The 26,406-nt window shown below is 35.3% G+C and overlaps 1 protein-coding gene across 2 annotated transcripts in view; it reads left to right on the forward strand.

Moving 5' to 3' along the window:
* DSCAM (DS cell adhesion molecule) overlaps positions 1–26,406 on the forward strand; it is a 320,113-nt gene that overhangs the window by 260,240 nt on the left and 33,467 nt on the right. For both annotated transcript variants that reach the window (XM_070943500.1, XM_070943501.1), the window contains exons 22-30: positions 572–670; positions 2,413–2,601; positions 3,235–3,525; positions 7,300–7,476; positions 11,469–11,499; positions 13,204–13,319; positions 15,232–15,381; positions 20,793–20,990; positions 22,639–22,941. In XM_070943500.1, coding sequence (XP_070799601.1) covers positions 572–670; positions 2,413–2,601; positions 3,235–3,525; positions 7,300–7,476; positions 11,469–11,499; positions 13,204–13,319; positions 15,232–15,381; positions 20,793–20,990; positions 22,639–22,941 — 1,554 coding nt within the window. The remainder of the gene's footprint in view (positions 1–571; positions 671–2,412; positions 2,602–3,234; positions 3,526–7,299; positions 7,477–11,468; positions 11,500–13,203; positions 13,320–15,231; positions 15,382–20,792; positions 20,991–22,638; positions 22,942–26,406) is intronic.

Genomic DNA, 26,406 nt, shown 5'->3' on the forward strand with positions numbered 1-26,406 from the left:
CAGGAAACTTTCAAATTGTAAGAATTGGTTAAATTGCTGTGTTCACACAACACACGTTTCCATGTCTGATTTAATCATGAACAAACTCCATTTTCTAGGTTAACATAGTATGTTAGCTTTCAGTAGTGACTTACTGACACAGATGTTATTCTTCAATGACATAAAAGTGATTGGAGACAGTAGTGCATTGTTCTGACTTTCACCAGCCTATCAATACATCTAATTGTGACTGATGTTGGGAACTTAAGTTCAGCCATATATAAAAGGGTGATACATCTGATGCATAAGAATAGTTGGAAAAGTATTTTCCTGCCTCCTGGAAGATGATTATGCAGGGACTGCAGTGATGGAAAAGTCAAAGGCAAAAATATGATTACGAATGCCAGCTAAAATTAGATAATATTTGAATAGTCAAGGAAAAAGAATGTTCCTGGTATGTTTTAATTGAAGATGTCATATTAGCAGACACATCGACAGATACAATTTGCATATTTTCTCACCTCAATTCTGTGATAAATATATTCAAAATCAAACTATTCTTCATTTCTGCTTTTAACTATTTCTTATTTAGTTCCACCTGACCAGCCTAGACTTACTGTATCCAAAACCACCTCTTCCTCCATCACTCTTTCCTGGATACCTGGAGACAATGGAGGCAGCTCTATTCGAGGTAACATTCAATAGTTCCCTTTCAATGCCAGAATGTTTTGGGTTTTTAAAAAAGTAGTGCCTTACATGTTGCCACTTCATCCCAACAGAAGGTTATGTTAGTTTTGCTTATCAAAAAGTTCAGTTATCTGAAAAATGCTGCTTGCTTGACAGTAAGGATTTGGATAATAGTGTCCCATATGAATCAGAGATGCCAGTTATTTAGATAACAAAATATTGTATGATATGCCCTAGAATGGATTATAAAAAAATTACTGGCATTCCTGATTTAGGTTTGATTGATCAATATTATATTTCATCTGGGATATTGTTAATTACTGAATTCTCTTAACAGGTTTGAATAAATTAAAAGCATTAAAATTGTTAAAATAAAAATAAAAGCAAATAAGTATATTTGATAGTTAAATATAACAAGTAATCAACACAAGCCTCTTCAAAGTGATACTCAACTCTTTAAGAAGAGCAGTTGAAATAACTCGAACAGCCACAGCATAGAAAACTAACTTGAATCAGGATCAGATCAGTTCATAACAGTTGTAGATGAGCTTCCTCAATTGATGTCAGTAAATACTGGAAGTTCATATAGAAAGTGTTGTGGTCTGCCAGCAGCCTGCGGAGCTGGCAGCGGAGTCGGACAATGAGGAGGCTGGGGAGGAACATGGGCCAGTCCTGGAGTCTGGGGAAGGCCCGGATGAGGGCTCTGCATCAGAGGCAGAGATGGGGCCAGGGCCGTCTGGGAGTTATGTGCGGACTCCAGAGCCTCCAGAGTCAGATAGCAGAGAGGCAGAGGAACAGGAGAAGCCTGTTCCTAGTGTGCACATGCTCAGAGCTGCCAGAAGGCATGAAACAAAAGGAACAACTCGGGAGTAATGCCTGAAGATGATTGGCCCCTCCCATAAGGCTTAAAAGAGGAGCAAAGGCATGTGGGCCCTTTGCAGGAAAGCAACATTGTTAATTCTGTTCCCAGTCAGCATCTCTGTTTGATTCTGGACTCTGTGTGGCTTTACCAAGTAGCTCTTTGGCAGTGTGTCAAAGGAGATAAAGGTTGGTGATTATCCCAAAGGACTTTTTGCACTAATTGGGACTCAGCTGTGAATGAAAGTAATTCACAGCTGTTGCAATAAAAGAGGTTTTTGGGACTACTCCTGTGTTTTAATGACTCAGTAAGCATAGGTCACAACAGAAAGGTAAATATTCTCACAGAGCCTAGACTTAAGGCAGGGTTTTAAATTAATGACTGGTGCTTCGTATTTTGTACCAAATTGAATTGGCAGACAGAGCGTTATCAGTGTAAGTGTTTCTGGAGTAAACCCAAAGGCCCGTTTGTAGTTCCACATAGAGTGCATTACTACATTCGAACCTGGAGGTTACCAGCATGCAATCTATCATTTTATCATCTTGTTTCCAGAAAGGGATGCAATTGGCATAAAGTGGCATATCATCTGAAGGTAATAAAAAGTGTCCCTGATTGGAAAACCAGAACAAGATTGAGGTCTTTAAACTGTACTTTCTTCTTCAGGGAGAGTGTAATCCCATTTAAAACTAGCAACCCACCACATTCTAGAAATGTAGTCCCATCTTCAACTTTAAAAAAAAATCCAAGAAGATGCAGAAGAATTTCAAAGTTCTTATTAATTCCCCTGATGTAGAAATACTCCTTGATTTATATAACTTTTTAATCTAATTAATCAGAGTGTTCTGCAGTATTGGACTATGTTTTGTTTTTGTTTTAATCTTTGATAGGTTATATACTGCAATACTCTGAAGACAACAGTGAACAGTGGGGTAGTTTTCCTATTAGCCCTAGTGAACGTTCCTATCGATTGGAAACGCTGAAGTGTGGCACGTGGTACAAGTTTACTCTGACAGCTCAGAATGGAGTGGGACCAGGCCGTATCAGTGAGATCATAGAGGCCAAAACACTTGGGAAAGGTATTTGAAATTATATCCTGCCTTTATTCTAAATTAAGTATTTGAGTTCCCAACTGCAAAATAGTTTGAAAAGTTGGATCTGTGAATTATTTTCCATACAATGTGAATGAAACAAATTCATTGAGCAATCTCTACTGTAGTATGCAGTATAGGCTGAAGTCTTAGGCCATGCCGCTAATATTGGGTATTGCAACTTGTTAGAATTTTTGTTCCTTTTTAAAGATACCTCTTTCATCCTCTAGTGTGACAAAGGTATTGGAGTCTATACATGGACTTGTACACTGAATGTAGATCTCCAGGGGAACACAGTCTTCTTAGATTTCAACAGATTACAGTCACTGCAATTGCATTCTAAACTGCCATTAGCCCCTTCCCAATGTATATCCTCTCTCCAAAAATATCATACACAAAGAACTCCAAAAACTATAGCTATGAATAGAAAGCAGAGGACAAAGAGGGAAAATGAAAAAAAAGGTTGTTTTAAAAAATCTTACACAAGAGTAAAACAAACAGAAATAAAATGCATTCCAACTTGAAGATTAAAGAGAGATTCCCATCCGAGAGACTTGAAGTCACTGTGTCTTCTATCAATCTATTATAACTTTTTAAATTTGAATATATATTTTCTTGTAGAGCCACAGTTTTCAAAAGAACAAGAACTCTTTGCCAGTATTAACACCACTCGAGTAAGATTGAACCTTATTGGCTGGAATGATGGTGGTTGCCCAATCACCTCCTTTATTCTGGAATACAGGCCATTTGGGACAACAGTGTGGACTACTGCACAACGAACATCACTTACCAAATCATATATAGTATATGATCTTCAGGAGGCAACCTGGTATGAGCTGCAGATGAGAGTCTGTAACAGTGCTGGCTGTGCTGAAAAACAGGCAAAATTTGCAACACTCAACTACGATGGGAGTAAGTACATTCATTTCACTGTTGTTTAATCAATAATATTCACAAATAATTTCATTTCATATAATGTAACTTAAGTGCCATTCATTTTTTTGTTTTGCAATATGGCACTTGTGTGTAGTAAAGGAAACAGTAATAATGTTTGCAGGCTAAACTTCCACCTTATACCTCGTCTTATTGAAACATTTTTACATGGAGCAGCTGAATTTATATCAGGTTTTTCAGGGAACTTGTTAAGCAGTACAGTTCAGCCCTGTGATGGATGCTTCAGGGTACAAGTAGGATGCTTTTGTGTTCCTTTAGGATCTCCAACAACTTTTTAATGCTTCTATGTTCTTGATCTAATTAAACACACAGTTCATCCTTAAAGCACCCAAAATGTTAATTCTGGCACAAATGTTAGAAAATATTAGGATTTCTTTCATGGTTTGCTTTTGAATTTGAAGAATAAACAGTTACGTAGAGAGTAGCAGTGAGTAGCTACAGATTTGTACTTGAAACTTTCTGCTTCACTTTTTCCAGGTGCTTCAGCCTTAATTTCCCTTCTTCTCCCCTCTCTTTGAAAATGAACCCTGTAGTGGCAACATTTAAGTTGGCTTAGCTTGTCCAGGTTTTACTTTTTACTATATAGAAGGATTTATTTATATACCCTTGTTGAACTGAATCAGAAATACTTTTGACTCCACACTGTTATTCCATACCCTGACTTTGGGAACAAGAGATACCAGGGTCTGATTTTGAACAAATCTTGAAAAGTGCTAATTCTTAATAGACACATATCTTCACTTTTAAAGGAAAAGGGGCCTCATTGCTCTTAAAAGTAACTGATAGTTGGTATTTCACTTAGAACCTTTTTGAAGATATGCATGACCCTTCCATTTTCTGCACTGGCTGACTACAGGGCTTCAAAAAATAAGATGTGAATTCAGAAATCAATCTGGAACATTTTGTGTGTAAAGAACGTGTTGTCCAAAGAGCTGTAGCCTTTATGAAGCAGATCATTTATCTACCTCAGTGGTTCCCAACCTTCTCTTTCAAGTAGATCATAACATTATCACTAAAAAAAATTTAAAATCACCACATAAGTCACAGTTAACAATACACAGATATCATGGCTTATTACTCCCATACAGCACACTTAATTATAATCTGTGGTGTCTGATTTAAACATTTTATTCTTCTTAATGGAAATGACAGATTTTTCATAAGATTTGTTTAGTCCCATATGACAATTTGTGAGCAAGGATGCCAAAAATTTTCAAGATTTAGTAATTTCTTGAGATTTTGGACATTTTTAAAAATAAATTTTATTTTTATTTTGTTACTTAACAAATATCTATGGTATCCTTTTCAAGTACCATATTTTTCGGAGTATAAGACGCACCAGAGTATAAGATGCACCTATCTTTTTTGGTGAGGAAAAGAAGAAAAAGAAATCTCCCTCTGCCTCTCAGCAATTTTACCTAGTTGCAGCAAACAGCAAACAGCCTGCTATACTTTCATTTTCGTTTTCAGCATAGCTTGATTAGCACAAGAAAAAAAAAATCTGCTCCAGCAATTTACCTCTTTGCAGCAAGCAGTAGAGCCCTGCGCAAAATAGCTGAGAGCTTGTGCTAATTAGGCTGTGCTGAAACTGAAAGGAGCTGCTTTTTCTTGCTGTTTGCTTGCAAGGAGGTAACTGCTGCGAGGCAGAGGCCAAAGGGTGGGGGCCAGTGGGTGGGTGAGCTACATTTGGTGTATAAGACACACCTAAATTTTCACCCCCTTTTAGGGGGGAAAAAGGTGCATCTTATACTCCGAAAAATACGGTAGTTGGTCACAATCACAATTTAGGAACCATTGCTTGAGAATAGTCTCTGAAAAAAACTGCTTCTCATCTAAACCCTCATCTTAGTTCTCTTACCTATTTACCGACAGTTTATTACCGTGTTTCCCCAAAAATAAGACCCTGTCTTATATATATATATATTTTTTGAAACCTGAAATAATCGCTTGGCCTTATTGCCATGCGCTCAAAACCCCGATTGGGCTTATTATCAGGGGATGTCTTATTTGGGGGGAAACAGGGTAGTTGAATTTGCATTGGTGCTGATCTATTCTTGTCCAGTGAAAACTATCATTTATATGTGCATATAAATTTAAGAATGTAAGAATTTAAGACATCGTTGAAAAATGTACATCATTTCCTTAAAATGGCCCGAAAAATAAAAAGAGCCATCCTCATTTGTGGCTACAAATTATAAAAGGTGATGAGTATAAAAGGTTCTAATTGGAACACCCATGGTTACATGAGTGATTTTAAATCTAGTACTAACTTTTATGTAGATTCAAAATACGATGTAATTAACTTTTAGTAATGTATAGCAATCAGTGCTATTGGATGATCCATACTAAGCATAGATTTGCTAACTGCTTAGTGATTTAAATTTTAGAAAAGTAGCAAATGCCAGCCACATTTACAAAAGGACTTCATTCTACATAAATTAGATCTGTTAGATCTGTTAAAGAAAAGTTCAAATTAGGCTCACAGGGTATATATGTCAGCTCTTTCAACTACTGGCCCATCCCTTCCTGCCTATGCATCTTAAAATTTATTAAATAATAAAAGAGAAATAAGATAAACCACTCAGAAATGCTTGAAAAAAGAAATGACTACATTACTGTGAGAGCAGCTAAATGATTCCCTTCAGAATCAGTAAGTCGAGGAACCTCCTTTAGTAGTCACTGAACTTTCCATTACATTCGACTTTGTTAAGATTATTTTGAATAAAATAGCAGTAATAGAAAGCTGCAAGAAAAGAATCAAAATCTAGTAATATCTTTCTTGACAATAAGACTTAGTGCCTTTGAAAATAAAAAGAGTAGATGGCTTCTTTTGCCTGAAATAGTATCCAGTTATTCCCTAAAAGGTAAGAAGAGATGTGGATTGATAGAGGTTATCCTGACGGTAGGATAGATGTTGTGGATCAAATAAAATGATTGCCCGTCTGGTAAATTGGTGTTTTGTGACTAGTGTATTGACCGTGCCTGCCATTTGTTGAGCAAGTAGTCTTCTCAGTAGTATCCGTGTGACGTGCCTATGGCATGGACCTGAAATGTCAAATCACACTCCACATAATTGTCTGCCTACCTTCCAGTACACTCAGTAACTGTGACTTTTGAGTATACAAAAAACTCTTTTTAAAACAAGTCCCAAAATTCCATTGGCTGTGCAAATTTCAAACACCTTAATAAGTTTTCATTATAGAGGATCAGACTATTAAGGTTTTGCAAACCTTCCTAGTTTTATCTCCTTTATTTACTAAGTTCCTCCAGCCTGGCAAATCCATGATGACATAATGTCAATAAAACTCACTTTTTTCTTTTTTTTTTTTTTTTGCCTAGAACTGCAATTTTTAGTAGGAGTTAGTAATGCTTGCCTCAAATAAGAGGTAAATATCATAACTCCTATAATATTTTTCTGGCTGGAATTTAATTCTTATGATTGAAAGGCATACTGTGTTTTGTTCCCTACAATTTTTGTAAGGAAGCTTGCGGTTTTATGAAGAAAACCAGCATTTTTCATGGCAATAAATATGGCCTGATTTGTCTCTTCTTTCAAATGCAAAAAATTGGTAGCAGTTTGCCTCAAAATAATGCAAAGCTAAAATGATGAAGCTTTCCTAATAAATTGAACCTCTTAGGAACATACCGGTCAGCTTCTGTGCACCGTAGTCACTTAAAAATCAACCTTTTCTCTTCGTTGATAGGCATCTAATGTCATGACACTGTTTCCAGGTACAATCCCTCCACTCATTAAATCAGTTGTCCAAAGTGAGGAAGGTCTGGCAACCAATGAAGGGCTAAAGATGCTGGTGACTATTTCCTGTATCTTGGTTGGGGTCTTGCTGCTTTTTGTGCTTCTGCTGGTTGTAAGAAGGAGACGGAGGGAACAGAGACTGAAAAGACTCAGAGGTAAGAATCAACATCAATTATTGCCTTACATGTATTGTAGTTTCTATATAAAAATGTGCAGATTTTCACAGAATAGAATAAATTAAGCTGGTTTTCATATTACAGAAATAGTGAGCGTGCTGTTTCCCATATCCAATAGGCAGTGTTTGGTGTATTGGTAAAGGTGCTGGCCTAGAAAGTAGAAGATTGTGACATCTAGCCTGCTTTCATCATGAAAACCGGGGGGGGGGGACTTTGGACCACTCTTTCTCAAACTAATCCATCTCACAGGGTTGTTGTTAGGAAAATAGGTGACAGGAGTATTAGAAAGTTTGCTGCTTTGAGTTATACAGTATATTAAAAGGCAGGATGAATATATAATAATAATAGTAACAACAATAAACAATAATACAATTCTTGTAACATTAATAATAGAGCCTTGGTAGTACAGTGGTCTAAAGCACCCTGTTATTAAGAACAGCTGCCTGCAATTACTGCAGTTTCGAATCTCGCCAAGGCTCAAGGTTGACTCAGCCTTCCATCCTTTCTAAGGTAGGTAAATTGAGGACCCAGTTTGTGGGGGCAATAAGCTGACTTTGTATAAATATACAAAAGAATGAAGGCTTCTTGCTTAGTGCATTGTAAGCCGCCCTGAGTCTCCGGAGAAGGGCGGCATATAAATCAAATTAAAAAAAAAAAAGAACATATTTTAAAGAATGTAGAGATTTATTTTGGCATGTAACATGATAAACCTGTAATGTTCCAATTCTATCAGAGAGTTATAGAATGTAGTACTGGTAATCCTCGATTTATGACCACAGTTGAGACTGGAACTTCCATCACTAAGGTATATGCTCATTAAGTGAGACACACCTGAGTTTTACAACTTCTTTTGCCATGGTCAGAAAGCAATCCCTAATTATTGGGATCCTGGGTTGCTGCAGATGTCATAAATACAGGCTGGTTGCTAAGCACCCAAATCACATGATTGCAGGGATTCTACAATTGGTCATAAGTGCAAGGAAGGTCATAAATCACTTTTTAATGCCATCATAACTTCAAACAGTCATTAAATGAATGGTTGTTAAGTTGAGGACTATCTGTATAAAAAGAGTCCTTTAGGAATATGCAGATTATACCATTGATTCTTATGACATTACTTTTAACAGTCATGATCAATTTGCTATTTCTGATTATTTCAATAGTAGTTATGCATGAAAATTCTTCCTTTTTTGTAACTTTGTAGATGAAAAGGTTGCAAATTCAGTGTATATGAATGATGTGGAGTTCATTTTCTATATGTTGGTGCTAGCAAATATTTAGAGATTGCTAAAATTTATTTTGATGTATTTGTTTTTCATGTAAAGTTTAGCTTGACTAGTGATGATTCAGTTTTAGCCCTGTCTTTCTTCCTCTTAGTTTTTACAGCCAACACTATCTGAGGTACAAAAGGATTGCTTGCCAGAAGAACAAGAAAATTACAGTGTTGATTGGGGAAGGGGGCAGAGTAGATGATTTAACCTAGGTTCCAACTGCTGCAAAAACTATATTTTCTTGTCTCCAAAGGTAGTTCATCCAAACAGCTACTATAAAATGACCTGTCCTTGTTGCTGAATATGGTAGAATTCAAGTGAAAGCTGCAGGAGTTCTGTTAATTTCCCAAGAGAATGTGTCCCAGAAAGGTTCAAAATAATAGCTGGCAAGATCCTAATAAGCAAAAGCGAAGACAGCAGCTGGTCTCATAATTTTGTCTTTCCAACCAGAACAGTATCTCCTTTACATAGTACAAGAAGTTGATTGTATAGTTAAATTTAATATTCCAACATGTCTAAATTCTTGATTGTGCTGCTTCTTTGTGGACATTGTTACTGGAGTTGACAATAACCTTATATTCTGTGTTCTAAATATGTCACAGCCAGTCAAATTTTAGATTATTCACATCTTAGACGTTGTATAAAAAATGTTGAACAGAAAAGGATAGCTTGCTCCATGTATTCTCTCGATATTGACTTTATCTCTATATAGGTAAATATTAATTAGGGAGCAAGCTTTTGAATTGATCATAGATCATTATGCTAATCATAAGGTAATTTGTTTGCTTTTGGCTTAGGATGTTTGGTGAATCCTATCTATTATGGTTTAGTATTATATGGAACCTAGATCACTTGTATTCATGTATACTTTAGAGGAAGAGAAAAAAAGGCATGAACCTAAGAGACTGCCAGCCTATTGTAGGAAAACAATCTGTTTTTGAGCCAGCAGAGGGAAATCGCACTGCTAATCAATAGGGATCCTGCAAAATTGGTTAATCTGTTTGATAGTGATGAATTAACAAACCTTAATTAACTATCAAGTCTTAAAACTATTAAGATCTAGCAAAAATAAAAAAATCCCTGCTCTTTAGAATTCCTAGAACAAGGGTTGGATTTGACTTTGGTAACAACTCTTTGCCATATTGTTCCTTTTGAATTCAGATTTATTCTGACTCTGGACTGGGTTATCTTTGTACCTGTGTCAAATCCTCTCACTCCTTGATCTGCTTCTGTGATTTATTGTGCCTTAGATCTTGAAACATCTTTCTTCATATTTTTTCCCATTACACCTTGGTTTCTGCAATATGGCTTCTGACATTACACTGTCTTGAGCAATGTAGGGCATGAGTAAGTTTATTTTTAAGATATATGAGTTGAAAGTATCTTCTGTTTTAGGTTAACAAATCTCCTCCTCAGTTTCCTGGCCCCAACTGCAATTCTTAATTAAACAAGCAGCACATTATCACTTAAATTCCTTATTTTTTAATTAAACAGTCAGCAGCCTTAACAATATGTATTATTCCTGTGACTTATGTTAGACTCACATAGCTTGTTGGCAAAAAAATCTGGTTTTTGTTTTTTATTATGACAGTTCTAATATATGCACAATTTGTTGTAGTGCATTGCGTATGAAGATTTGAATAGTGTTTATTCAAGAATGAATGTATGAATGTTAAATGTTAGTGCTGAAAACTGAAGAACATTCACTCAACAATGACTGCTCTCCAATGAGAATAAAATAACCTCATGACTCTATAAATAAGTATTTTAACTTATAATTAAAATTATACTTTCTTAATTATTAAAATGTCATGAACAATTAAATGTAAAAAGTAGCTTTCAGAATAATGTATTATAAAAATTAAAGTATCAAAATAATCTTCTTGAATAATGTATATTAGTAAAATTGATACAAATTTCTTACCTTCTATTGCAATCATAGCAGATGGTCTAAGAAAGTTGTCATAAATAATTAAGCTTGTTAATAGGTAAACAAGAATTCATAATATCAGCCTTCAGTGTGATTACATATTTATTAAGTGATCTTTATTCCCTAAGTTCTAAGCCCTTCTTTTTGTTGATATCTCTATGTGTGAGTGTGTGGGTATACATATACATACATAAATACATACATACCATATATATAGGATACACACATTTCATATATATATATATAATACACACACACACATATATATATACATATACATACTTACATATAGGAAATAAACATTACATACATGCACACATAACATATATATAGGATACATACATTTCATATACATATTTGTATATAATATAATTTAATAATTTAATATACACACATGTATACATGCATACATATACATACTTATATATAGGAAATACACATATTACATACCTACATACATGCAGTGTATCTATGTCCATTGAAGTGAGTAGGCCACATTGCCAACAAAAAATACTGTTTCCTACACCCATATTAATGTGGTGTCCAATTTCACCAGCTCCAAAGTTCTTTTACCTCCCCATTAATAGCAATTCAGTTATAGGTTTAAATATTCAGATTGCTCTCCCACATCCAGTCTCTTTCAACCAAGATGAAAGCTTCTATCTGGTAACTGTATTAGATTGCTTGGGGATTATTTCGCAAATGTAAGTACTAATTATGGTAGCTGTTTACATAATGCTACTATTTCTCCTGCTTTTTTTTTCTTTCAGATGCAAAAAGTTTGGCTGAAATGCTTATGAGGTAAGAATAGTAAAAAAGCAGAATTCAGTCATTAATTTTAAAAATGGAATCCATGAGTCGAGGCCTTGGAACTAGTTCAAAATGTGTACCTCCATTGGGAACATCCTATTTACACATTTCAGAATGAGAAAAGAAACTTCTAATCATAATCCTCAGCAAGCATGCACATCTTTTTCTGCACTGAGAGGAGTAGCTAGTGAGCAAGGCTAATAGAAATAATATTAAATGTAACCTGAATAAAAATTGAATGTAATTTAATATAATTCAATGTAAAATTAATTATATTTATTTGATTTGGTTAAATACAGTTAATTTGATTATTCCTTAAAAAGTTAGTACTTTTCAACCACATTAAAATTTCATTTAAGCCCTTAGAACAGAGGTCCTCAAACTTGGCAGCTTTAAGACTTGTGGACCTCAACTCCACAAGTCTTAAAGCTGCCAGGTTTGAGGACCTCTGACTTAGAAGGACAGTGATAGACAGTGATAGAAAAAGCAAGGATTGTAGACAACTTGCCATTGACTTGAACACTGCCACTTGAGTACACCACTTAGCAATAGCAATTCCAGCAGTTCCAGTTGCTATCATAAGCAGTTGTTAAGTGAGGACCTTACACGACTGTAACTTCAACCTTCATCATAACCTTATTGACTAGTCCTTTGCATGAAAATAGAAGTTAGAAATTAATTCTGATTTCTTAACTTCTTGACATTCTGTAAGGTAAACCCTTGCAATATTTTCAAACGTTCTCTGCAATTCTGTGAAACTCACCCATTTTGTGTTCCTGCTAATTCTTTTATACATAAATATAATTCTGTGATACATTTAACATATGCTATGAATCAATTAAATATTCTATTACACTTTTATTGCCCAGGTTGAATTTTTATATTCCCTCCCTAAAAAGGTAGCTTATGCTAAATATAATTTTAAAATAAGAGGCGGAAAGAAGTAAATTTATCACCATCTTCTGTATCTTGTCTGCTCATCCTGAACAGAGTAAAAAGTGGATCTCTGTTTTTATCTGTGGAGGGCTGGGTTATTCCTGGGGTTCCTAGCATAGCAGATCAGGAACATGGGAATTTGCTACTTCCTGCATCAGAATATTGGTTCATGTGCCCCAACTTTTGTTGAAACTGAATGGAAATGACTCACCAGGCAATCTGTCAGGATCCTTCACAAACTTCTAGAAATTCTAGAGGTTGTAGCTCCAGTATCACAGCAACTCTACTGCCAGGTAGAGGTTATCAAGCACATTTCCAGCTTAGTCCTAAATTATTTGTCCATCAAGCTGGATCTGAGATTTAGGATTACTGATTATCGTTACTAAAATATGATAAGATTACAGTGTCATAATATTCATTGTGCTTTGATTGGATGAGAGGAAAGTAAGTCAGCCTGAAAAGCAGGTAGTAGGGAGAAATAACTATTTAAAAGTTATATTTTTAAAAAATAAAATCATGTAAAGTTTTTCAAATTATATCCCTTTTTTTGTCCTAACCATTTTGTCTCCTGCTTTAAATTAATACATTTTGTATGTTTATTTTTTTTTAAAGTATATGCAGAGACTTTGTTTGAACATTTCAGCATAGGAGATTGGGGGAGCTTTAATTCATTTAAAATAATGGCACTTTATTGTACTTTGTTTTTAAAGTATATATCTCCTCTTAGTTAAATTTGCTTGTACTTTCTTGAATACTTAGCAAGAACACAAGGACATCGGATACACTTAACAAGCAACAACAGACACTCAGGATGCATATAGATATTCCCAGAGCTCAGCTTCTCATTGAAGAGAGAGATACAATGGAAACCATTGGTAAGCTGTCAATAGCCTCATTAGCTTGATTTATATAACCCAAGACCTATACCTTTGTGTATTTTTAAAATATAATTTGTTGCAACTTGGGAAAAATCACCACAATTAATGTGTTCTGCTTTTAAATTGTTGTTGAGCAGTAAAGAGTGGAATTAAAATTTTCATATACAATTCTACTTATGCTTACTCAGAAATATGTTCTACTATGTTCAGTGCAAGCAATCATGCAATAAGATTGCAACATAAAGCAATTTAGATTTAAGAATAATTCATGGGAAATGTTCACATTCGCACAACATACACGAAAGCTGTAAAGCCTTTCAACTTTCCTTTTAAATTATTTTTTATGGGATGAAGTAACCAAAAAAAAAAACCAAACCCACACAAACCTTCACAGTTTTGGTGTATCACATATACAGACTCTGTGCACATGCTGAAATTCCATCAGAAAACTGAACTAACTTAAACTAGAGAGGTAGTATGATATTTTTGTGAATATTCCAGACATATTTGATGGCAAAAATATATTAATCACACCCAGAAAAGATAATGAAGGAAGCCATTTGCCTTTTCCTGTTATCAGGGTATAATGCCCAAACAGCCAGTAATTGGGAAAGTTGTGGAGCAAAACATGGATTGGGCATCTTCTTAAAGAAGTCAGATACTTCTTTAAGAAAACTGGTGAGAGAAGACTATTGTTAACACAGATATTTGATCCATCATTTTCTCTATCACCTGTTTCTTAGTAAAAGCTGGCAACAGTGACGGGCCTCAGGTAGTTGCTTTGCTCAAGTCCAAATGTTACTAAAATGCCTTTTGAAGTGGAAAAGCTGACTCCAATCAGAGCAGTACTTTTTTTTCCCAATCTTGTGATTCTGTAATATACTGCATCTATTTCTGTATACCTGCATTGTGTTTGAACAACCATTTATCTTTTTTATAATGCTATTGTATCCTTGTTGGTATTTTATTTATTTCAGGAATGCAGGAGATATATAGGATAGTTTTAATCTTACTTCTTAGTATGGAAATGGTAGTAACAGACCAAGAGTTCCAAAGCTAAATAGGTGTGATAATTAATGAAATAATTGATTAGGATGGGCCAGGCAATTCCTGCTCTGTTTTCAGTTCTGAGTCACATCCTATTAACTATTAAATTAATTTGGAATTACTTCAGTTATCTTTTGTGTGTGTCCTTGAGTCTAGTTTTTGAGTCTTGGTGACTGCCTGGTCTAGTCCCTGCAATTATCTTGATCAATTTTTTCAACAATTCTTTGCCATTGCCTTCTTCACTCTAGGGCTGAGAGAGAGACTGGCCCAATATTATCTAGCTGGCTTTGTGTCTAAGATGGGACTAGAACTCATGGTTTCCCCATTTCTGGTTTTAACCACTATGCCAGATTGGGTCTCAGTAATCCTTAGTTCCCATTATTTTTCAGGAAAGGTTACTAATATGCATGTTAGTTAAATTTAAATTTTACATTAAATTTAAATAAATGAAATGAAAATGAAATAACTAGTTTTTATTTTGAGTAAGAAAACATAACATGTACAACTTTAGATTATACAGCATTAATTAAACTCATGACATGATTTATAATGTAATTATCTTTTCTTGTGGTTACCCTAAGTATTAGATAACACAAATATATATGGGTTGATTCAGGTATAAAAAAGGAATGGATCTTTGATTTTTAAACTTGCTAGGAACTAAATAAAAATGTAATCAAAGATTTGTTGTTGTTTTCAACTAGTTCCAGATTTTTAAAAAGTCAGACAACATTAATTAGATTGTTGAAAGTATCCATAGGTTATTTTATACAGTAAGATAATGAAAAATAAATAAATTCTTAATTCTTTTATAAACTTAATCAAAATAACACATCAAAAATATTTATTTTCTTTCCCATAGATGACAGATCTACAGTCTTGCTAACTGATGCTGATTTTGGAGAGACATCAAAACAGAAATCATTGACAGTTACTCATACAGTACATTATCAGTCAGTCTCACAAGCCACTGGGCCGCTGGTGGATGTTTCTGATGCCAGACCAGGAACAAGTATGAACAACATTTTCAGTGGAATATTTAAAAAATGAAAAAAAATCATGTTGTGGTCTTTGCACTATAGTAGAATTCCAGAGTAAAATGTACAGGTGTCTAGAAGGAAACCAAGTCATTTGAATAACATTTCTGTGGCTGGAGGGGGAGAAGTGATTGTGTATTGTACAAAACTTCAAAATTTGTCTAGAATTTGCAGACAAAGTGTTTTGGGATATACTTTAGTTCAGAGGAAGACTGGATGTATGTTTGAGATAAGCTGTTTCCTTTTTCTTTTGCATGTTTTATGTGTCAATTATTTTTCTTAAAAGTTATGCAAAGACTATTATTCCTCTAGTGCTAGTATAGCCAACCTTTGGGTTGTGTGGGGAACCAGAGCACCCTAATAGCATCTTGCTGAAAATCTATTTGCGTATTGCTAGATTGATATTATTTATTTATTATTATTATTATTATTATTATTATTATTATTATTATTATTATTATTATTATTATTATTAGTTTCCAATATTAATGAAAACAGTTTGAAGCCTCCTAAAACACTAAAAAATAAAATAAGCATTGGATATACCCACTAAGTGATAATCACTGCCATATTTGGAGATAAAATAATACTAATATTAATACTAGTAAGGCACTACATTGATCCCCCAGTGTGGAGGCATGTGGTTCATGTGGTTCTGAGGCTTCGGTGCTCTGAGAGCTATGTTAGAAAGTCAAATACAATGGACAAGTCTTACCAGATGAGTCAGACAGAGAGTGTCTCTCCCATAAAAAAATTGATGAGTCATACATTACAGAAACATATACTAGGGATCATGCTAGATGCTGGAGTTTCTGGAATCTGATGAAAAATGGGCTATATGAGCCAGGACTGTTGGCTGAGCAAGCAGGGCCAGCAGCTGCAGAATTACTGGAAGACAAGGTTTTTACTCTTAGCTAATATACAGAGATTGAAAACGAAGAAGTAATTATCTGCTATTGCAGATCAAGTTCAACAAGAAGAGGATGTTTAAATGAATGTGCAGTTCTGGAAAGAACAACATCCATAATCAGAAATAACAGAATGGAGGTTGATTTATAATATGAAATAATACGCAGAAGCAGAAGGATTGCAAAGGCATAGCCAGAGCAAAAAAATCAAAGCTTTGCCAGAAATAACTCAGGCTGTAGAGGCAAACCAGGGAGAGTTGGCAGTAGAGGAAGCCAGCACAGCTATTAAATTGTTTTCATTCCAAAACCAGGCATCCTCTCCTCTGCCTCAGAAAGAAAAAGCCTTCTAACTAAATAAATAGAAGAACTTTAAGAAAGAATAACTGAACATCTAGAATAGCATAAAATAACAGAATAAGATAGCCTGCCTTGAAGGTTGTTCCAAAGAAACAGCTAGCACAAGCATCAAAATATGCCAGTACTGCAATATCAAGTATAAGTGGCAGTTCACTGCAAGAAATAAACAACTAATGTACAGCATAGCTGCAGTTATAACTGAATACCTGGGATGCAAAATCAACAAAGAAGAAAAAAAGCCAAACAGTGTATCACCAGAATGGAAGGTCATGTTGGAAAATAAGATCAGCAAGCTAACATCAGATGTAAACAAGCAAAAAATAATGAAAGAAAAGAAGCTGAAGAAAAGGACAAAGAATACCTAATCAAGAAATATCACTTAGAAACAAGGAAGACCAAGGAAGCAGTGAAAATAATAAAGCAGTAAATAACAACTATAAGCAATAAGATCAGTAGCTCTATCACTTGAATTGGAACTTATAGGTAGACTCTCCAGTTTCAATCCAATCCAATCAGGAATGTTTCTACCAATCCATCATTTGTGAGACTGCAGAGAATCAGTCAACACCTGACAAGGAAGAAACAGTGCAGTTCTGGGCACAGATGTGGGATAACTCACCAACATTTAATAGGAATACAATTTGGTTAAAAAAGGAGGATAAGAATACAAAAGATGAAATAAAAGAACTTGTAATAACTGCAGAAATGATGAATAAAAGAGCAAGGAAGATCAGGAATTGGTCAAAACAAGGTAAAGATGAACTTCATGGGTTTTGGTTAAACCATCTGATTGATTTACACTCACTTGTTGCCAAGCAGTTAACAATATATACTGCAAGAGAGAAATTGAACAGTGGCTAACATCTGGCAAAAGCTATCTGATAATGAAAAATCCAAGAAAAGGGGCAGCACCTGAAAACTAAAACTCAATTACTACTTATTAACAACTTTCAAATTGGTAGCTGATACAGTCCAACAGCATCTAATTGAAAACAAGTTCTTTTGATCTGAGCAGAAAGAAAATTGCTCAAACAGCAGAGGAATAAAAGATCAACTCTTAATTGATAAGATGATTCTAGACAACTGCAAGAGAAGGAAGACTTGCCTGAATATAGCATGGATTAATTACAAGAAGGCATTCAACTCCCTGCCACATGATTGGATAATCAAGTACCTAGAAATAACAAAAGTCAATAGAAAACTCAGAAGCTTTGTGCAAAAATTGATGCCAAAATGGAAGATATGGTTGCTAGTCAATAGTGATCGTTTGGGGGAGGTTAATATCAATCTTTCAAGGAGACTCATGTCACCAATACTGTGTCATTGCACTGATTCCTCTGTCAACAATTCTGAATAACTCAGGCCATGGTTCTTAAAATCAAAATATCTGTGAGGTTATCTTACCTTCTGAACAATCTGAAGCTGTATGGAAAAACACCAACTGAAGTAGAATCACTGCTCACCCCATCCATATATACAGCCAAGATATTGAAAAGGAGTTTGGACTGGACAGTTGTGCCACCCTCAATCAAATCAGGGAAAATATTGAAAACTGGAAGAATCAAGATCCATATTAAAATAACATAAAAAGTCTGGAAGAAGACAATCGCTAAAAATATCTGGGCATCATTCAAGCTGACAACAATGAGCACACTGAAATTAAAAAAAAGATTAGAAGTAAAAACATCAAGAGAGTAAAGGTCTTAAATAATGATGATGATAAATCATGCCCTTCATCCACATAGTGACATTGACAGCGTATACTTAGCAAGGATCATAGATGAGCATGGTACAACAGATGGTTGAAGAAGAAAACAAGCCATTGGACAATTATCTGAAGAAGAATGAAGAAAATGCACTAAAGCTAGTGTATCAGGAAGGCCTACTGAGTACTGGAGTATGAAATGAGGCATGGGAAGATAATGCATTACATGACCAGTACATTAAAAAAAATAGCAGGGAAAGCAGATAATAAAAAACCTGGCAGTGGCAAAGAGCAGGAAAGTTGAAGAAAGAGCAGAGGGGTTAATTCTGGCTGTGCAAGACCAAGCCTTAAAGACAAATATGTCCAAACCCTGAATTGAGAAGACAGCAACAGATAGCAAATGCCATCTCCATAAAGAAGCTGAAGGAACAGGGACCACCTGGTTAGAAGATCACACAGACTGACTACAAATAACAGCATGACAAAGTAGCAACAATGGTACACTGGAGGATCTGTAAGAAGTAACATTTGCCTGCAAGCAAGAACTAGTAGGACCATAAAATTAAGTCCCAGAAAATGAAGAGGCTAAAGTGCTCTGGGAATTTAGAATTCAAACAGACCCCAGATTTAACAATTTTCAATAAGAAACACAAAAATGTCTAGATAGTGAACATGGTAATATCTGGAGAGAGCAGAAGAGAAAGAACTGGAGAGAATAACAAAATAGAAAGACCTATAAATAGAAATAGAACACATGTGGCAAAAGAAAGCAAAGACAGTACCAATAATAATAGGTGCCTTGGGTTTAATTCCCATACAAGTGGAGCACCACTTGAACACCATTGGCACTGACAAATACATCATCGGTCAATTGCAAAAGTTTTACTTGGAACAGTTTAAATCCTGAGACGATAGCTTTAACACCATGAATCATCAACATCTGCCTATTCTAGGTCCTTGGGAAGAATTCGATAGGTTGATAAAAATGCCAAATCCAGTTTAAACATCTAGTTGACTATATGACCAACCCTACTACTAAAACACTAATACTAACAGGGAAAGGAGGCATATGTTGCTTTCAGTCATGCAGAAGTCCTGCGGGGCTAAGAGATTTTCTGCCTCTCCAAGCTTTTCTTTCTTTTTAACTATTCATTATTCATATTCAATTTTGGTCTCTTGTAGTTTTGAGAACTCCCCCTTACTGCTTCCCATAACTGTAAACACTTCAGTGTGTTTTTGTTATTAATGAACTTTATGAATTAGTTGTCTGAGTTGTCATTACTGTTCTGGGAAAGCCAAACCTTTCTAATAGCTGGAATTTGTGGTCTTTATTTCTTTCTCTGTCAATATAAGTTGATGTGCCAACTCTTATACTAGTTTTAACATTGTTCTGGAGAAAAAGGTGTTAAATTTTGACAACATCAAATATATTTTATAATGGTTGGGATATTTTCCAACTACAAAACTCTTTATATAAGTGTAATTCATTCAGTAAGCAGATTTATCCTTCTAAGGTTTTCAATTTGATAAAAATTTAATACAGTTATTAATCACTGGAGCATTTCCTCACATTCTGGCAATGATTCTGTGAGGTTTACAAAACACAGTGCACTTTCAGTATGGAAAATCTGCAGCATATCACAAAACAAGATACTATTTTGTTTTGCTCAGCTATTCATCTACATATTGTATTCTCTCAAGAAAAGGGACACTGCATTTATTGCTGAATATCTTTATTTTTATGCTGTTAATGTAGTTTCAAGAAGCAAGCAACATATGGACAGTTTACTTTTTTAAAAAATTGCTTGTAAATAAAAAGCTGTCAATCTTTGATATGAAGAGATGAATCATGAACAATTCTTATATCCTATAGGTAGCAGCACCTTCTTAGAGATTCTAGAATAAAATATTTATTTGCTTCTTTAATATTCCATTTTCATCAAATCTATACCTTTATATTATTTTTTTAGTGTATAAGTGGGAAATATACAGTAGGACTGATTCTAGATTATTTATTGGGGAAGAGGGGCTTCTATAGCTTGATCTCCATAAACACATTTGTTGATATAAAAAACAGCAAGATCTATTTATTTCTAATTTATTTCTAATTTGTTTTTTTAAAAATAAATGTCCAACTATTACTTTATTTATATGACTGTCATTATTAGCTTTGTAGCTGGGGTATTTAAAAAGAAACTGGATAAAGATGCACACATTGGTTGAACTTATATATATTGTTGCTAGTAGTTGACATTAGCTGATTCAATGATAGATCAGCTTCTCTGTAAGTTTTATTTTAAGACTTAGTCTTAAAATATTATTTTTGATAATTATGATTAATGATTTTTCTTTTCCTCTTCTGCTCCTTGAATAAATTAATTAATCAAATATGCAATTATCTTGGTTTTAATTGCAGATCCTACAACAAGAAGGAATGCAAAAGCTGGGCCTACAGCCCGGAACAGATATGCTAGCCAATGGACTCTCAATAGACCCCATCCTACAATATCAGCCCACACTTTAACAACAGACTGGAGGCTGCCAACTCCCAGGGCCACAGGGTCTGTTGATAAAGAAAGCGACAGCTACAGTGTTAGTCCATCGCAAGATACAGGTATCATCTTTAGGTTAGATTTCATCTTCAGGTCAAGAAAGCATTAGTATAGATATAGCTGATTATATGCCAACACTGTATTTGGTGACTTGACTTGGCAGCTAGTCTATAAAGAGAATCTACTAGTTCTCTAGAGCAAGGGTCCCCAACTCCCGGGCCACGGACTGGCACCAGTCCATGGCCTGCCAGAAACAGGGCTGCGCAAGCAAGCAAAGCCCCATCCGTGCATGCATGAGATCCAGGCAGCACACAAAACCACACACACACCGATCCAAGGGAAAACCACTCTCCATGGAGGGTGCCGAAAAGGGAGGCACTGCTCTAAAGTCTTTGCTGAAATAGATGTGGCTCATTGGATGACTGAGAATCTCCATAGACATTCATTGGTGTACTTTATCCTAAGAATATGCTCTTATCTACTGTATAAAATTCAGTTTAGGAGTTGATTCACTAAACTGGAGAGTGTTCACATATTGATGCTATTTGTATGTTGCCCATTCCTGAAAACTCTTTGTCTGACTTATTTATAGCCCCCCTCCCCAAACTACTTTAGGACATGTCTCAAATAGCAGATCATGTCTACTGACCACTTGATTAACACGGAAAATCAAATGATTAAATCAAACAAATAAAATTAAAATACATTGCTTTAATTATTAACCTAATTAGACAAACTTACGGATAAATTTTTCAGAATATTTTTAGCTCCTATCTTACAAAGGCATAAAGCCAGATATATAGGTAAAAGAGATCAATATGTTTTGTTTGTTTGCTTGCTTGCTTTAGAGATTCTTTCAGAACTGCTGATAACTTTTACTACTTGGTTTTGATCTGGTTTCAATTTTGATCTTTCTTGCTGGATAAAAGCCCTGAAACAAAACAGATTTAATTCATTGCACATTTCGTCATCTACCTAATCAGTTCAAATCAATCTTATTTTATTTGGAACTTGGCTGAATCCAAAGTTCAGATGCACAGCTGGCAGAAAACTATTTGAGTTGACCAAAATACCAATTAAAAACGAATGTGTGAAATGAATTCACAGCTTTAAAAAAATAATAAAGAAGTTCTGAAATAAAATTAGGATGTAAACTTCCATGTCATTTTAGTTCCTCAATGTTAAATATCAATTACTTAAAAATATTATTTAAATGAAATTTTGCAGAGACAATCAGGAATATATATAGACAAATATTATTGTTAAGGTGTTTTCTGAGAGTTAAATGTTTATCCTTTCTGTCCAATACATTTGAAGATGCTAATTTGACTTAAAATAGAAATCATTAAAAAAATTAGAAAAAATGGAATTCATAGCAATAATTTCATTCTGAAATAAACCTTTTTCTTCCCATTCTGCAATACTAATTTTGCATGATAGAAATAAAGAAACTATCGGCAAAACCTGATAGCGCAGAATGCCATATTGTATCGGCATGCTATAAAGCAGTGTTTCTCAACCTTAGCCGCTGGATGATGTGTGGACTTCAACTACCAGAATTCTGGGAGTTGAAGTCCACACATCGTTCAGCGGCCAAGGTTGAGAAACACTGCTAAAGGATGTTGAAATTCTCATGGGAATATACAGTAGAAAGCCATGCTTTTGCTGATTGTTCCCTTCTGAAGTGATTGCCTTTTCTTTATTGTTTAGATCGAGCAAGAAGCAGCATGGTCTCCACAGAAAGTGCCTCCTCCACATATGAAGAGCTAGCCAGAGCATATGAACATGCCAAGATGGAAGAGCAGCTGCGACATGCAAAGTTTACCATCACAGAATGCTTCATATCAGACACCTCATCAGAGCAGCTTACGGCAGGGACTAATGAATATACAGACAGCCTGACCTCAAGCACCCCATCCGAATCAGGGATTTGCAGATTCACTGCATCTCCTCCCAAACCTCAGGACGGAGGACGCGTGACAAACATGGCTGTTCCAAAGGCACATCGGCCAGGTAGGTATCTATTTTAATCCATCTGTTTTAATCCCATCTGTTTTAATTCTAGGAATGAGGCAAACAAAAGCATTGGCAAAAAGGTAAAAAAAAATCTGGCAGCAAAAACTCAGTGCTGATTTTTATAACTGTCAGTAACAACAACTCCTTCTTAGAGATTTGTACGGCAGAGCAAAGCAAAGCATAATGTTTAACTTTTCAGTCTCCTGAATACTGAAGGTTTTTTAGACCCCTGCCTTCAGAACCATGCCCGTGCTGAGCTGCTAATCCTAAAATTCTAACTGGTAAAAAAAAAAGTCTATGTGAGAATAAGAATTTATTCATAACTAAACCCAATAATTATTTTTTTCCACAACTGAGTACTCTTATGCCTGCCAGCCCTTTCATGTGACCTGAGCGCTGAAATTTTGTTTCAAGCACATTCCCCTCCCCCCGCCACTCCTTTATTGGTAAGAATACTTTTCAAGGCTTTGTTTGGTCATCAGATCCTCATGATGGTCGAGGGTATTTCAAGGGGGCTCTTATATTCAAGATTTTGGAGGAAAATATTTCCTCCTCGTTCTGGATTTCATTGTTACATTATTTTAAAGCACTGCTCCTGCCTCAGTAAGGAGGCAATTCTTTTTTTACTGGCCAAGGGAGGATATTGCAAAGATTCACTGGTGTTGATTTAAATAGATGTAATACATTTTTAATCACTACTGCTAGTCTGCATCCAACAAGTCCGAATTGTTGGAGGTATAACTCAGGTTATTTCTAGGATAAGTTCTAGTTGGCAGAATTATTTTTTCTGTATGTTGTGATTTAATTCCTAATACAGCAAGACTGTTTTTTTTTCAGTTATTATCATTATTTTTATTATCAACCCAAATCAATCCACTGCAGGTTGGAGATCTCCTACTTGATGATTATAGATTGTAATCCACTATGTTGGTCCACTGTTGGTAGCTTGATGTTTTTCAACTTCCCAGTTTGGAATGATTTGCCCAAAACCATGTAGTCAGTTACCATGCCTACTCTAATAACTTAACCACTATTTCACATTGTATCTATCATTATATGGATACGGTATTTATAAAATATGCTATTCAGGCAAACAAAAACCTGTAATGCTACTGAATGGATAAAATGTGGTAATGCCACTATGAGAAAAAACCTCATTCAAAAAAGGTTCCTACAGCATTGAGATTACTTTGTTCTATACTTTTAGTAACTCGCACTGAATCTTTGTAGAATTGCATAATGTATGTAAAAATGCTTTAAATAATAAATCATAAAGCTGTGCAGTATGTTTCTCTGAAATAATAAAACATATGTTATTATGTTATACAATTCCCTTATTCCCCAAATCCATAATGCTAACTATCCTGTGGGATTAAAAATATCTCATGCCACATTTTCATTCCTACACATGAAGGAGAATCAGAGAAGATAGGATCATAATTTTCACCAGCAAGCTCATATTTTTTGTGAGATTTGCTTCCATTTTTATATATTTGATAACACTGGACAAGAGACCACCTTCCAAAATACTTTTCATTCTTTTATGGATATAAGTATTTGGTATTAATCATACTAATTGGTTATTTTAAAGAAAGAAATTGAAGAAAATTGGCAATATTTTCTAAGGATATTTTATACACAAAAAGCAAACAAACCCATCATTTTCATTAGTTTGGATTAATCATTCAAACTTTAAATCCAACCAATTCATTTAAGGCTGTCCAAGAATGCATTACCTCAAAAAGAGGACAGGATATTATACAAATTTATATACAATTTGCATATGTTCATATGCAATATTCAAAATAATGAGGATAATGCTGGAAATATCATATACTTCACTACAACTAACCACATAAACCATGCATCTGCCTACTGTCAAGCCGTAAATTATTGATGGTCGATGAGTTTCTGCTTGCCAGTCATAAAATTGTTTATTTTTAAAAACCAGACTTTAAAGGTTTTATTAAATTCTCTAAAATTAAATTGATTATTTCTATTATGTGCATTTTTTATGATGAACTATTACTTCTGTCATGTTCTCTGTGAGACCATACTTACTATTGTGACAACATTAATAGCAAAACATTTCCACAATTCAGAAGTTTTGTTTTCTATCTTGGAATTCCGGCGTTGTCCTTTCCTATAACAGATAGAGAAAGGCAAAGTTGTCAAATAATTTAACTAACCTAGAAATGCATAAACATTTTTCATCATCTCATAATGTTTTTGCAACTGGGAAATATTGCCTGCAAATGACTGTTAAATTCAGTGACTCTCCTCTTTCATCCATCTACATGAATTCCTGAACTAAATTCCATTCAATGGAGCACTATGACATACCTGGTCAATTTAAAAAGCTAGAATAGACGTACAGATAATCCTTGATTTATGGCCATTCTTTCAATGATCATTCAAAGTTATGGAGCACTGAATTAAGGGATTTAGAACTGGTCCTTGAATTTATAGGTGTTCCAGTGCCCCATGGTCATGTGATCAAAATCTAGGTGATTGGCAGGCTGCCTGCGCTTACAATTGAAGGACACTTCAACTCTCTCAACCCCATAATATCCCCATCTCTGCCTTTGGGGTGTCCTGTATGCCACCATATATCTTTCTGGTATCCCTCTGCCGATTCGCTTCCAACATGCAGAGCACACATGATTATCTAGAGAACTGTCCTGTAGGGTTTCATTGAGGGGTGCAACCAAGCCCAGCACTGGCAGAGCCTACCCACAGGCCCTCTGCTCGTTCTCACCCCAGATCTCCTCCTGCAAAACCTCATTAGCTTCCCACATAAGGTGCAGAGCACTCATCAATCAGTTCCAGGAGAACTGGTCTCCTGGCTTCAACACACTGGAAACTGCTTGCTATTCATGAGGTTTTGCAGGAGGAAAGCTGGGCCAAGAATGAGTAGAAGGCCTGCAAGTAAGCTCTGACAGCACTAAGCTCGCTTCCACCCCTTACTGAAGCCTACAAATCAGATTCAGGAATTCTTCCAATACGAGCTGTAGAATGAGTGCTGCTACTCAGGGAATCCCATATCCCTTCACTTTCTCCAATTTTGCTGTCACCTCAGAGGGTGCCTCCCACACAGGTTCTACCTTCACCAGGAAGCCAGCACCAGATCTCTTGCCTTGCTTAATGACAGAGCGTGCTCATCCCACTACCTCCTCCCCTACTGAGCCCGGTAAAAGAAGCATGAAGTCCTCACCTAACGACAGTGTTGTCCAGGCCTAATGACTGCAACTAGGGCTACTAGAACTGCCAATAAGGTCAGGTGATGTTTTGCCTAACAATCACACCACTTAACAACAAAAATTCCAGTCCCAATTGTGGTAGTATATTATGCAAAATAGTTTATTCTCAATGCAGAAAAAGGAAAAGAGAAACTAGTTCAGCATCGCTTAAGTTGTGATCCTAAATAATTCTTACTATATTACTGATGTAATGCTTATTAAG

Source organism: Pituophis catenifer, unplaced genomic scaffold, assembly GCF_029215685.1.
Source record: "Pituophis catenifer annectens isolate HBS135680 unplaced genomic scaffold, rPitCat1.0.hap2 SCAF_4, whole genome shotgun sequence".
Lineage (NCBI taxonomy): Eukaryota > Metazoa > Chordata > Lepidosauria > Squamata > Colubridae > Pituophis > Pituophis catenifer.